General features: G+C 35.1%; 1 protein-coding gene across 2 annotated transcripts; it reads right to left on the bottom strand.

The window, feature by feature from the left end:
* Window positions 1-200: 200 nt before the first annotated feature.
* On the bottom strand, window positions 201-14,052 carry LOC130239570 (eukaryotic translation initiation factor 4E-like). 2 transcript variants are annotated; one of them, XM_056470829.1, is made up of 7 exons: window positions 13,955-14,052; window positions 11,271-11,365; window positions 6,453-6,548; window positions 6,283-6,346; window positions 4,291-4,404; window positions 4,052-4,191; window positions 203-428 (listed from the first exon to the last, which is right to left on the bottom strand). In XM_056470829.1, exons 1-7 carry the CDS (start codon window positions 13,970-13,972, stop codon window positions 314-316), a joined length of 642 nt encoding a protein of 213 aa, XP_056326804.1. In that variant the 5' UTR covers window positions 13,973-14,052; the 3' UTR covers window positions 203-313. The 2 variants fall into 2 exon arrangements, with proteins under 2 accessions (XP_056326803.1, XP_056326804.1); XM_056470828.1 differs by having other exon boundaries at window positions 201-428; window positions 4,052-4,404.
* Window positions 14,053-15,507: the final 1,455 nt, after the last annotated feature.

The raw sequence follows: 15,507 nt of genomic DNA, 5'->3' as shown, positions 1-15,507 counted from the left end.
TCTAAGCTTTAGAACCTCTTCATCTAGGCAAGTCTGGATTAGTCCTTTGAAACTCTCCCGAATGGCCTAAAATGGTATCAGTAATGTCTAGCTCAACTGGCGCTCCTCTCTCAGGTCTAATAAGCAGACGGTGCTGATCCACACGGTGACGCTGCTGATCGATTCAGGCTGGAGAGCACTACATTTACATATTTGACTTTTTTATTTCTTTTCTTAAAAAGGAAGGACACTACAGTAGTTGACAACTGAAAAGTATTAATGTGATGCAAATTTGAAATTGTATAAACCTACAATGAGCTGAGATTAGTTTTCTTCAAACCGAGTACATATTCTTTGTTGTAGAGCCGCTTTTGCTAGAGGTGTCGTCGTGTGACTGGTATCCGATGAGGGTTTTGACTGGGATACTCAAACGCTCTTTGTATTGTTGCCTAAAGAAGAAAAGCAAAAAATAAATAAATACAGCACTGCCAGTATGCTTTTCAGACTTCATCAAACATCCGCTAAACATGTCTTTCATTTTTCAACCCCAAGAACTATACCACAACGATCAAATGGGATGGTTACATAATGGGTTGAGACTGATCACAGCTTGGGAACTATTTTAGGTAGAAACATAACAGATTTTAATGCGCAGAACAAATAGCTTCTTTAAAATGTTATTGGTTCCTAATAAAAAAAGCAATAACTAGAAAATGGCTGAATGAGAATGCACCTATTAAAGAAGAGTGGATGGTGCTGATAAAAGATCCATCTGATATGGACAAAATTACATTTTCTCTAGACAAACCATGGATAAATATCATAAGAATTGGTTACTGCATAATAGTGTAAGTATAAGCAACTAAGGAGGTTTGATGTAATCGGGCTAATGAGTAAGCCATATTTTGTTTCCCCATGTAAACATTTGAGGTATTTACTGAGCATTTTGGACTTAAATCTAAATGTACCACTGATGAATATACCCCCTTTTTATTTTTTGCTGCTGATTATACTTCTTTCCTACATTTAATTCTGAAGGAGGGGACCAATGGGACTGTAAGCCCTTTAAAGAATGTATAACTATCATAAAACTACATAACTGTGTGAGAATGATGCAAATGCTGTATGTAATGTCTCTGGTTACCTGTTTGTTCTATTCTTTATTTTATTTACTTAATTTTACTTAATTTGTGTATGCTAAAATTATTAAAATATTTGTAAAAATTAGTTTTAAAAGAATGATTGTTACAAAAGATTTCTTTATTTTGATGGTTCCCATTCTGTTGACTGTGAGGAACAACTAAATGTCAGCTACTGTTTATTTGAGTGTTACGTTTTTCTGCTTAATATCTACTAATGCTTTGTTTGGTGGCTTTCTGAAAGTATGTCAACTTATTCTAGTAACCTTAATCTAGAGAGGGTTAGCTGACAAAGCTGCAATGGAATATCCAAAGAGGAACATTAAGCAGGGCTGAGCGATTAGGCCTAAAATCAAAATCTCGATTAATTGAACATTTTAACTCGATTATGATTATTTTATTGATTTATTTATTTGTTTGCCCTCACAGTTCACTAACAAGTTTTGTACAGTAAATATGCTCACATATTACAAGTGTGAGAGATTTGAATGTAGGGTGCCTTACTTGATTTTAAAATAATTGAAGGAAACACACTATCTACGATTATTTATGAATATCAACATTGAACAATTTAAATTAAACACACAGTGCCTTAAACCAACAGTCACTTTTGTCTTATAAACAGTCACTTTTGTCTTTTGTTGGTAAAAATAAAAAATAAATTTAAAAAAGAATTCAACCTGTAAAAATTTGATTGATTATAGGTTCTGAGCCTTAACCAGCCCTGTTTTCTGCAAAATTATACAACAGATCACTTAGGGATCTAGAGTATGAATACATTTTCAATTTTGGTTAATTATTTCGAATCAATTTGATTAATTTTGTGAGTTCTTAAGTGTTGACAATTCTAATGTGTGTGTGTGTGTGTGTGTGTGTGGTGTTGTGTGGTGTGTTGTGTGTGTGTGTGTGTGAAATAAACACCAAAAGTGCAATGAAACAGCTGCACTCTTTTGAACCACAAGGCCCAATTATGAGCTTCAAGGAAAAAAACAGTGCAGCACAAAATGAGCGAATATATTTACTCATCCATTTTGGTCATATGAGCATAATTAAATGATGTTGTAAGATTCAATGAAAAGTTCAATGTTTAGGTTTGCCAGAGAGAGAGAGAGCGAGCGGAAAAAAAAAAAAGTAAGTTTGTAATTTGTTGTCACACCAACTTCAAAGGCCATTTCATGGCAAAATCAGATAATGTAAAAAAAAGTGGAACATTATATAAAATGCATTAATTTGTTTTATTGAACACATTAAAGCAGTAGCACAATATGATAATGATAAGAAACTGTTTTTGTGCATTTGTATTTAAGGAATGAGTAACTTGTTTAATTATTTTAATTTAGATTTAGTTATAGTGGACGGACATAGGCGTCGTTGACCCCAAAATTTTTATTTGCTCATAATTTACTCACCCTCCAGCGGTTCTTCTGTTGAACAATAAACAAGATATTCTCAAGAATGTTCAGGAAAAAAAGCAGCCATAGACATTCAAAGAAAGATAAAAATACAATGCAAAAAATTGTCAACATTCTCTTAGAATATCTTACTTTGTGTTCAACAGGAGAAAGAAATTCCGACAGTTTTGGAACAAGAGGCGAACAAGTAAACGATGACAGAATTTTCATTTTATTGACCTTATTCTACAATGCGGAAGTGCTCTCTTTTTTGCGATTGTTTTAGAACTTCTGACTCAGTTGCCTATGAGAAAAATGACTAGAAATGATATACAGCAGAAAACGATCAAACTACTCGCTCTACAAAGCAAGTGTTTGCAAGACTATACATAAAAGTAGAATAATATAATAAGTATCAGTTTGCAACATCAAGCAAGTGAATGAGACCAGAAGTCACGAGCCAAATAGATTCAAATGGCTGCACCCACTCGTATGCAGAGAATAATGTCGAGTTCAGACTGCATGAAGTAGTCGCGTCACAGATGTTTTCACACTGCATGACTATCTGGACTAGCGTTTTGTCGCTGCTTTATTTAAACTGCAAGATGGATCGGCGACGGAGGGTTTCACATTGCGTGACTTACAATAGGAAGAATCGCCGACAACTCCAGATATTTAGCATGCCAAATATCTCAAAGGCATCGGCGACTCTCTCAGATGGCATCTTTGATAGTTTATACTGTGTGATTGTCACTCACGTGCACGAGCACCGATTTGCCTGTGATTTCAGGCATTTGTCAGCGATTTCCCAAAACCCGTCAGTGAGTCAAAATCGGGGCTAAACTCATGCAGTCTGAACTCGGCATTAGGTGAACCAGGACTCGCATAATCCAGCCAAAATATATCTACACACTGTCTAGCAGGCGAAAAATATATTTCAATGCTTTTACATTCTCCCACAAAGTGGATAATAACGTATGTGCTGTGAAGAAATGTATCTTCAATTTGGGCTACTTAATTTTATTTCGGGCTACCAAAAACTAAAGAGTGCCTGTCCGGGGGCTACCAGGAATTTAGAACTTTTGCGAGCCCTGTGAACTATTCATTTAACAATAACGCCAATCAATTTGCTTTTATTAAGCTACAGTTTTTCAAAACAAATAAAACAGAGGCTATATAGTAAGGCTATTTTTATCACTCTTGTGAGTTGCTTGTGGTCATTGTGATTTACTAACTGTATACAATATTTATTGCTTAGTTAATGTATGATTAGTTTAATCTGAGCAAATATTTTATATCTTCAACTCATGCTTAGATACTGCCACTGTCAGCTCAAGCAGTCAAATTTGCATTTCTAAGAAACAAAATGTAATACAAGCATAATCTATAATGTAGTAAATTGCAGGCGCCAACCTGAATATAGTAGTAACGCAAAATGTTTGAATTATGGTATATTTTTCCATTGCTACACTAAGCAGAACATTTACATCTGTTCTGATGTACATTTATTTCAACTGTCTCCAAATGGGGACTGTTACATACCCTATCGTCATGATCGCGTCCCTGTTTTGGCAGTTGCCTGTCCAAATGGCTATTTTATCCCCCTTTGGCCTGACATTGACCACAGCACCACACACGTCTTCGCTGGCCTCGTCAAAGGACTCTCCGATTAAACACAACAGCTGCAGAAGATGATGACAGACACATGGACAGTCAGAAATGCACATCCAGCTGTCCATCAAAATATATGAAGACCCAAGCAAAAATAAAAACACTCTTACGGTCTCCATCCAGTAGCGGTCAAGGTCATTGTGTCGTTGCTGTTTGCTGAGGGTCATTAACCACCGTCCACCCAGTTTATTCCTGTCATCCTCCCACATGGGTTTAATACCATCCTGAGACACAACACACAATATCAGTGTTTAGTAATTGTTGCTAAGGCCTAACATTCATCCCTTCATTAGCATGAAATTACATGAGCAGACTTATGTTCAGAGTAATGCCTGCAGAAATTCTGGTCACTTTATTTTGATGGTCCGTTTGTTGAATTTAGTTACATTGCATCTACATGCCGACTAATTCTCATTAGATTATAAGTAGACTGTTAGGTTGGGGTTAGTTTAAGTTGACATGTACTTGCAAAGTTTTTTTATAGTGAATTAAATGTCTGTTGCAGTGCTCTGCAATAATGCCACACATTTCAGTTTAGCTCTATCAAAATGGGTGAGCAATACTGCCAAAATATAGCAATATATAAAAAAATACTGTAATCGCAGTAACAGTATATGCAATCATATTTGAGTCTTGCATTCAAAAGCTGCTCATCCAAATTTAATTAATCAGTGGCCCATAGGCATTTACTTTACTCTTTAATTCTTCCTTCAAAGTAAGTGTTGTTATGCTATTGGCAGATGGCAGAAGTAGATGACAAGTGATGATAAAAACAACATCCAAGAGTCATAGGGCCTACGCACATTATGCTATCCGAACCGTGCCCAGGCCCGTTTCCCAGATCGTTGGAGAACTGTGAGTGCTCTGAATTGGGCTCAGGCACAGTTCAGTTGGCCGGCCCTGGCCCGGTTGGAAGAGTTGTGCCAGAGCGCGGTTCACTTGTGCTTTGGCGCGGTACACTTAGTGTCAGTGCAAAGCACGCCTGAGCCCGAAACTGAAGATGAGACGTGACTTTTACGGATTGTTTTTTATATGGATTTATTAATCATTCTTACTGTTCAATGAACACAAACTGTCGCTGATTATTAAAGACGCAAACCCCTCACTGCACAACAGCTGCACCTTCAGCAAACCTCCTATTTCCTGCAGCACGAGGACTTTATGATTGTTTATGCGCGCCAAAAGTCATGGATCTGATCGGCGAAATATTTGACTGTTTCACTGCATATCAAACGACTAAAACAATATAACTAACGAAATCTCCACTGTGCCGAGTTAAAGTGGTTACTGAACAGCGCATCGATGACGTAAGCGTGCCCAGGCCCAAATGTAATGCGCGTGTGGGCCGTTGGGGGAGACGGGAGGTTTGTGAGTACACCCAAAAAATCTGCATAACATCTTTAGCTGTTTTTTTTTTTGTATTATTGTTATCCAAATCATTTTTTAAAATAGCCAACAAACACAGCATTTCTCTAGGGAAACATTCTCGCAATACTTAACAACAATACTGCATATTTTGCCAGTATCGTCCACCCCTATTATGTTGTGCATGCTTTTGTGCTTCTACTGGGTTTAGGCCTGTTATGACCTAATATTACAAGACAAGATTCAATATTAAAACGCAATTTATTGAATCATCCAAAGGCCAAAAGTTTAAAATTGAGTGCCGTTTATGATTTGTATAAAAACTTTACGAATGGATCAATGACTCATTGGGTACTTCTCAAGTCTTAATATTAACATTCTATTAGTTCAATATATGTTATGATAACAGTTTGTGGTCTTTCAGTGGTTTATATTATCCACAGTTTTGCATTATATGAATTACAACAAAACAATGATTTTACAGTAGGATATACTTTTTCCCTTGCATTAGCTACTGAAATTTCAGTTTATTTTTAAAAAATATAAAAAACATATTTTATGCTTTCATAATTTGATTTATAGGGACATAAACACATTGAAGTCTTTTAAACTCTAAAAACCAAATTTTCCTCTTTTTTTTTTTCATCCACAAACTCCTTTTCAGCTCAAACATCATTAAACTATATTATCAAATACTATAAATGTTGCACAACCCGTTACACACTTCCACATCTTACCTTAAATAAGCAGTAATCACAGCCAAATCCAAGCTTACTGGGCTGTTGTATGTGATTGTATAATCTGAAAATGAACACAAATCCATTATGATTTTCCATTCAAATATATGTGTATGTTTCTAAATTAGAAAAAAGGCAAATTCAAAAGTTAGTAAAAGCAAAAGCCTTACGCCCAGAAATCTTCCACTGTGTCAAACTTGGAGATGAGACGCAGATTTTCTGTCCAACTTTTGCTCTTGTCATTTTTGAAATACCAGAGGGCCCATCTGCAGGAATGCAAATAAGGACACGTCAGAAGGAGTTTCATTGGGTCACTCATATAATATTCATGTAGATGTTCTCATAGAGCTGCATCATCTGAGAGATGACTCATACTGCCCTGTTAACCAATGGAAAACCAAGACTGCTATGCCAAAATTAGCTCTCAATGTTAAATATTACAGGTCAAAGCATTAGAGTACAAATTGGTGAAATCTCTCAGAAGTCAGATTAAATGGCTTGAATAATGCTGTCATTAAAACTAAACATTAAATTAATCAAAAGTGACAGTAAAAATATGTTATAAAATTTATTTTTCTCATATATCTGTTCTTTTGATATCTGTTTCTTTTTCCATTCTTTAAAAAAAGTGGATAGAAACAAAGATATTCATAATAGTTTCCAAAGAAATATTAAGCAGAACAGCTATTTTCAACATTGAAAACACTAAAAAATGTTTTATTTTAGCACCAAATCAGCATCACATAATGATTTATGAAAGATTATGTGACACTGTAAACCAGGGTTCACCAAACTTGTTTCTGGACGGCTGGTGTCCTGCAGATTTTAGCTCCAACCCTTAATCAAACACACCTGAACAAGCTAATCAAGGTCTCAAGCTACGGTCACACTGGGCTTTGTGTGCGCGAAATTCTGCCGTACAGCGCTGCGAAAAGGGGCGGGGTTAAACAAGATGATTAGACCTTTAAAAAGCGAGCGATTGCTCCATGTTTTAAATTTCTGTCCAGAGAGGTCATGTTTTGATTCTCGATTGGTCTCACGCAGTCAAGTGATGCGATTTTCCATGTCAGAGTTCACCAAGCTTGAACTTTGCACCGCAACATGCGAAACTTGACGCATGACCTTGCGTTTCCGGTCTGACGCATTCACGTGCGTATGAATGGAAGTCTATGGGAGGAAAAGTCAAGTGTGACCGCAGCTTTACTAGGTTTACTTGAAACACACAGGCAGGTATGTTGAGGCAAGCTGGAGTTAAACCCTGCAGGGACACCGGCCCTAAAGGACTGAGATTGCTAACCCTGCTGTAAACTAATATATAGAGTATGTACAGCAATCAGAGAGTAAAATTCAATACCTTTTAAGACCTTTTTAAGACTCTTTCCATAATTTTAAGACTCTTTTCATACATTTTTAGACCTCATCGCCACTTTAAGTTTGAACCAGTAACATTGGCAACATTTAAATATATTCACTAAATATTGATAGCAAGAAACTAATTCTAAACTAAAACATTATTCCTATACTTATAAAAGTGTTAATCCAGAAGGTGTTGGCTATAGAACAGCAGAAATAATTGTGCTGTCTTGGTTACTGCAGTAAACAAAGCAGTGTGACATCAAATATAGCAGGATTTTGTTGATTTCATAAACTACACAGCATCCCAAAATATCAAACTTTAGCATACAACTATAGTTATACAACTGTATTATAAAAAATTATGCAAAATTTAATACCTTGTAATAGCATTAAAGACTTTTTAAAAGGCCTTAAATTTCTCTAAATTGATTATCAATTTTTAATGCTTTTGAAGACCCTGCGGACACCCTGATATAATGGGTGCAAAGCTTTTAGGTTTATACATAAATTACATTTTTTTAATAATATTGTACAATGTTAGGGAACATGGCAAATCTTTTGGGAACAAAGAGATATCTTTCTAAAACGTTCATAAAAAAATCTAGTATACAAGAGAACTTTCACCATTGACGATGTTTCATTCTAAGCAGCGATATAAAAGCAAAAGACAGAAACAATGCAGCTCCACTAAACAAAAGCTGCTATTGTTACTGTTGACCACAATAGGAGTCATTCATAAGGAGCAGAGAGGTCTGGGATATGACACTGATACTACAGAGTTTATCTGTACTGAAGCCCTGTCCCGTGGTGAACTTTAAACTTTTGGTCATCTGTAACGTACTCGGCGAACAATATTTGGAGGATTAACATTCTAGTAGTGATTTTCATTAAATAACAGTTTATCGTTACATCTTACAATGCAAGATGAAAGTTGTACTATATTGAAAGTTGTACTTTATATTTTGGTCAACAGGGAGTGACTGTATTTATAAAAGTGTTTCCTCTTCACAGCTGTACATCTGACAGGAATAAGCGACAGGCAGAGAAAAGGCAGAAAGGGCTGGAATGAGACACAGCTCAACATGTGAAGTCAGCACTTCCTGCAGCAGACTGGCCGACTGCCACTGCATCGCTCAGATGACTTTTGAGCTCAGAATGACACTACTGCCATCTAAAATCTGACTCTGTAACCTATGTCACGCAAGGCTAGTTCTGCAAACGTCACACTTTCTAAATATATGCTGCTTAACTAAATATTAAAAAAGCATACTATTTTAAAAGCATCTGCATTGTAGCTACTGTCCCTAGCAAATTGGTACATTTTTTTCAGAAGTCTGTTTTAAAATCCCCAAGGCTGCGTTTATTTGATCACATACATGGTAAAACTAATACTGTTAAATATGTATTCACTTTAGAAAAAGAGTTTAATTTAATACATAATACAATGTAATTCAATCCTGTGCTGGTAAAGCTGAATTTCAATCCTGTGACAGTAAAGGTGAATTTCAGAGTCACCATTCTGATATGCTGATTTGGTATTTAAAATGACTCTGATAAATAGGAAGTTCAAAAGAACAGCATTTGCTTGAAGTAGAAATCGACCATATCATTTCAGCTTTTAATACAGTAACACTTTAATGAGAAAATGTAAATAATAATAATAATAGATTCATACCAAATACAAATATACATTTTTTTCCAAAAATGACTTTTTACAAACTACATTTGAATGGTACTTCTAGTGTTGTCGATACTGAATTTCGGAACTGAAATATTAAAAACGTCCATTTCCCGCTAACACAAGCGCAGTTGAGCGCGTTCTTAGACACCACTGATTTGCCAATGTGTTCGTGTGCTCAACAGAATACACTGTGATTGGCCGTGATGGTCATCAGTTCACTGCTGTTTACAGAGTGCAAACACAGGTACAGACACTGAACCTGTTTAAAGCCGTGAAGATCTGCAGGGTCTGTTTATGTGCTGACATATGAGCAGTCCACTGACCTACGTGGCTTTAAACCACTTCAGTGTTCTTGTATCTGTGCTATCAGCGGTGAACTGATGAGTTATTTCTGTTGAGCATGTGAACACAATGGCAAATCAGCGCTGTTTAATATCGCACTGAACATCACTTAAATATTAGTGGGAAATGGACATTTTTTAAATTTCAGTGCTGATTGGTATTTGAAATTCAGTATCATGACAACACTATTTCTAACTAGTTTTACATCATTCATGAGACAAAAAAAGTACACTTTTTAAAGTTTAATTAATTTAGCAATTTTACAATCAATAAATAAACACTACCTTATATTGGCCACACTCCTGCACCTTCAAAATTAGGGATGCAGTGATAAACGATTTCACTATTAACCGCGCTTTAATTCTTCACGTTAATCGTAAAGTTTTCTCAACATCACATTTCTGCACAGAACAAAACTGCGGCAACTGAACAAAGTTATGCCAACTGTGCGCTAGTTTAAAGTTCCAAGCTTGTACACAGAGGCTAATATGCACTGGATTAACTATGGCTGAGGTTATTACTAAAGGCCATTTACATGTCATGACTTTTGCACGCAAAAGTTCATTATTTCTTTTCCTGCACGCATATTAAAAGGTGCACGCGCCATGACGCGATCACGCTTTCCAGGCACACCTAGTTGAAAGAATGGTGCGAGTGTACCACGAGTCACGTGACAAGAACTGACCGTTCAGCTTTATGCCTTGTATAGAATATACACATTTCTGCTACAAGAGAAAAAATACAAAATGAAAATACCAAACAAGTTTATAATATAGTTGATCAAAAGTGCCTTTCAGACAGAGGTTCAGCAGCCTTTGGCTACATTTGTTCTCTTTAAAAGGGAAATACTTAACTAATATGATACTTAGATTTACATTAGACAAATGCTATTTTATTTACTTATTTATTGCTCTGTCATTTGTTTTCAGTATCAAATTTTTACTTGCGTTTTAAAAGCCAAAAACATTTTTTCACTTATTTTAAGTCCAAAAAGAAATGGACTATTTGTATTTTATTAATTATTTTGTGCTGTATTGTTTAGTTGAGCAGCAATAAATTACACAAAAATATACGTTTTCATGTGATTTTCTAAACTAGTAGTGTTTTGAAATTAATAAATGCATAATAATCGTGATTACCGTGAATTATAATCGTACCAAAATCTATAATTATTGCATCCCTACCCAATATTAATACATGGGTCACATACAAAAAAACGTGTTTTCAGGCCTCATAACAATAAAAGTGCAATAGAACCTTTAAATGTTTTTATTTAAACCCAGCTTTTTAAAATTCTTTTATTTGTTGCTCCTTTCCTGCAACCCATTTACCTATTTGTCAGCAACAAGCTATTTATCATGTCAAATGTTTAATAAAAAAAATTATTCCTGTCCAAATTTAAACCACTTTTTTAAAGTACAGATCATAACAATTTACAATGATAAAGCACTTTTGTTAGTTTAATTTTATGCCAAAATGGTACATTCCATCAATGATCAACAGAGCAGTGAACACCACTTCAGATGGCCACTACTAACTTTAACAAACATGCAGCTGATATGATCTCCTAAGTGCCTTTAACTCAGACAAAGTAGTGGAATTAATTTACCTGTTTTGCAAAGGGTGTTTGATGTACTGTTCAGAACTTGTTGTCACAACAGCCGTAGGACTATCAGCACGGACTTCTTCAGTTTCAGTTCCTCGCTACATGAACAAAACAGAATAAATGAATAAATTGAATAAATTCCAACATTTTCAGCAGTTTTACTTTAACTGACAGCAAGATTCACACTGAATAACCCTTTAGTGAGGTTTTATCATTTTTGACCAAAAACAACTTAATAATGTTTTAAATGAGTTAAAAATAAGTTAATAAAGTTAAAATAATTGGTGAATTGTGATGTATACCAGATTGGTGTATAGTATTATTCAACATTTGGAGCAAAAACTTTTAAAACAATTGTCCTAAATCTACCTAACAATGCCCAGTCACTTCAATTGTTGACTACTGTATACAGGCCGGGCGAAGCAGTGGCACAGTAGGTAGTGCTGTCGCCTCACAGAAAGAAGGTCGCTGGTTCGAGCCTCGACTGGGTCAGTTTGTGTTTTTGTGTGGAGGTTGCATGTTCTCTCAGTGTTTGCGTAGGTTTCCTCCGAGTGTTTCAGTTCCCCTCATAGTACGAAGACATGCGGTACAGGTGAATTTGGTAGGCTAAATTGTCCATAGTGTATGAGTGTGTATGGATGTTTCCCAGAGATGGGTTGCAGCTGGAAGGGCATCCGCTGATAAGAATCTGACATGAAGTCATCTTTCACTACTGACCTACTGTGTTGATTTTCATTCATTCATTTATTTTCTTTTATATAATAAAAGAATAATAATTTTTTTTGGACTTATGGGGGAAACCGAAGCACCCACACTAACATGGGGAGAACATGCAAACTCCACACTGAAACACAAACTGACCCAGCCGAGGCTCGAACTAGTGACCTTCTTGCTGTGAGGCGAACGTGCTTGTGTTGATTTTAAATAGAGAAAAAAAAGGTAAAAGCAAATTTTATTTTGAATCTTGAACCTTATTCTTGAAAAAAAAAAGACCAATTAAAAAATGTGAAGCACCAAAAGCGGACCATATTAAAATGAATTTAAATACAATTTTTTTTTTCTAATGATGTAATATACTATTTTCAGGTTAATGGTTCCACCACACACACAAAAAAAACATTATTTATCATAGCAGGACTATTCCTGGTCTATTTTGAAATCCGCAGAATTTTCCATGACGGTGGGAAAAATGATAACAGAAATTTCAAGGTCTTTCAGAGACGTGTAAAAGGAAATATCCTGACAATACCCTCATTGCGATTTGACAACTTGTCATTTGTTCAATGACAACTTGTGATACGCTCCCTACATTGTTTACCATTTTACTTTGAATATTTAACTGAAATCACATGTAAATGACTTCAAAACAACATTAGCACTATTCAATTGGCTGTGAACAATGTTGTACTTTAATACTTGCTGGCTGCTAATATATTTCGCTATATAGAATTTGCAAAGAAAACTTTTCTGAAATTATATTATTAAGGAGGATGTCCGAATGTGAGAATATAAAACTTTACCATACTCTAATTGCGCAAGTCTTAAGGTCCTCAACTTTATTGAGGTAAAGTTGGTTTTATATTCACACTTTCATTCATTCAACTATCTCTATATTGTTTACCATGCTATTTTGAATATTCAATCAGAATTAGCACGCAAGTTTGAGGTCAAAACAACATCAACACTATCTAATTGATTGTAAACATGGTTGTATTTTGATAGTCATTGGCTCTGCAAATATGATTTCCCAATTTAGAATTTGCAAAGAATACTTTTCTGAAAACATATTAAGGAGAATGTCTGAATATCCAAATATAAAACCAACTTTACCTCGATCTCAACCTGATAGCGACATTCAGAACCTGTCATCATCACTGCTAAAGGGCATCTTGGACAATCAATGATCTTTCTTTTGGGTAACGTTAACAGAAAAGATACTGAGAGGAAACAGATGTTGCAACTGCAACCTATTGACTCAATACTACTAAATCCCCGGAATAGCTGATCAGACTGACGGGACCCTGAGCTCCGTTACCAAGACAACTAGCTAGATTACTGCATGTTCTAGTACACTGCAGATCACACACACACTATAGAGTCAGTAAGTATCATTTCCAGTTCAATTTGGAGTCATACACCCTCTACTGTCCGCCACAGTACAGACTGCTCTAAACACATGCGGACTTAATTCAGCGATCAATGACTTCGGTGATATTCGTTAAATTAAACTCTATTGTAATGCTCCCGTGCACTCTGAAGGGTCATGTTTAATTGAAATATTGAATATCGAAACGTATTAAGCTGCCACGACTGAGCACGCTAGCCGAACACAGTTAGCAGCGAACACACGTGTCCAGATGTCTGGAGTGATGGTCGCATCACGTCGAGACGACAGAAAAAGCCGACACCATCTGCCCCAAAAACCAGTTGGTATTGCTCCACTGGGCTGAAATGAGCCGTTAGCGGGTGTTGGGACTGATGAATTGTCGTTGTCCGGACCCTCCCTGTCTCTAAAGTCACCAGCAGCAGAGCCGCCCCGAAACCCCGCTAAACGCCGCAACGACACCCCCAGCTTTTAAGGCCGCCGCTCATTGCTTAAAGATGTCCCGTAGACAACACAGCAGACGCCGGTTTACCATTTCTGGCAGCTGGGAAGCCCTAAATGAACCAAGCCCGATCCCTCTTACCGGCTCCGAAGTCGCCATCTTGCCTGTGAAAATTCTTCTGACCGTTGGACGCTGCTGCGTCACGCACGCGCTCGAGAATCTACGGAAGCTGACGGGGCTCACGCACATTCAACGCACTGGATGCGCTACACACAAACGATGAAGATGCGTCTATTTATTTTTAGTTTCGTGATTTTTGGAGAATAGCAAAATATATATATAATTTGTATATGAATAAATTATAACAGTAATAATAACAACAACAACAAATTATAATATTTAATAATAATAACAACAACAATAATAATCAATAATATATAAATAAAAAAATTTTTGATTACAAGAATATGAAGCACTACTAATATTAAGAAAGCAATACAGTGAGTGTTTAGCTTCAGTAGTTTTCTATTAAAACAAAATACAATTTACATTTTGATTTTGGGACCTTTAGAAAACATGTGACTTAGCTATATGTACAATTTAGGTCAAAGACACAAAATGTTTTTTAAGGATCAAAACTAAAAATATGCAATGCAATATACCTTTATTTTTATCAAAACTTAGCATATAAGCTGTATAAATGTGTTAATCTTTTCTGGGCAAAAAAAGAAAAACTATCTACATACATTTTCTCCACGATTTGCAAAGGACACCTACTAGATGTTATTCAGTTTATATACAAACAATATTATATCAGTCAGAGAACAAGTATCATTAGACAACATATTAGACTCATTGAAAGGGATAGATCAACTAAAAATTTATTAATTAATGTCATCGTCTGTTCACCCTTTACTTGTTTCAAACATTTATTGTTTAGTTGGAAAAGTTGGAAAACTTTAACTGCCATGGCATAGTATTTCGAGATTTTAGGAGAATAGAGAATTATATATATATATATATATATATATATATATATATATATATATATATATATATATATATATATATATATATATATATATATATATATATATATATATATATATACACACACATATATATATACACACACACACAAATATACATGAATAAATTATAATTGTAATAATAATAATAACAACAAATTATCATAATAATTATAATTATTATTATAATAATAATCAATAAATTAAATAAAACATACATTTTTGATTACAAGAATATGAAGCACTACCATTATTAAGAAAGCAATACAGTGAGTATTTAGCTTCAGTAATTTTCTATTTTCAATTTACATTTTGATTTTGGGACCTTTAGAAAACATGTGACTTAACTATGTACAATTTAGGCCAAAGACACAAAATGATTTTCAAGAATCAAGAAAAAAATGCAATATACCTTTAATTAATTAATTTATTTCCTCAAAACCCAGTACAGTTGAAGTCAGAATTATTATCCCCCCTTTGAATTTATTTTTCTTTTTTTAATTATTTCCCAAATTATGTTTAACAGAGCAAGGGAATTTTCACAGTATGTCTGGTAATATTTTTTCTTCTGGAGAAAATCTTATTTGTTTTATTTTGGCCAGAATAAAAGCAGTTTTAAACTTTTTAAAACCATTTAAATGACAAAATTATTAGCCCCGTTGTTTA

This window comes from Danio aesculapii, chromosome 13, assembly GCF_903798145.1.
Source record: "Danio aesculapii chromosome 13, fDanAes4.1, whole genome shotgun sequence".
In the NCBI taxonomy this organism is placed as follows: domain Eukaryota; kingdom Metazoa; phylum Chordata; class Actinopteri; order Cypriniformes; family Danionidae; genus Danio; species Danio aesculapii.
This window is presented reverse-complemented; position numbering and strand designations above follow the sequence as displayed.

What these genes read in the sequence shown, in the direction of transcription:
- LOC130239570 (XM_056470828.1), bottom strand. An exon ending in AAACACCCTTTGCAAAACAG is followed by an intron (nt 6,549 to 11,270) that starts GTAAATTAATTC and finishes GCATTCCTGCAG; the next exon opens with ATGGGCCCTCTGGTATTTCA. An exon ending in GACGCGATCATGACGATAGG is followed by an intron (nt 429 to 4,051) that starts GTATGTAACAGT and finishes TTTCTTCTTTAG; the next exon opens with GCAACAATACAAAGAGCGTT.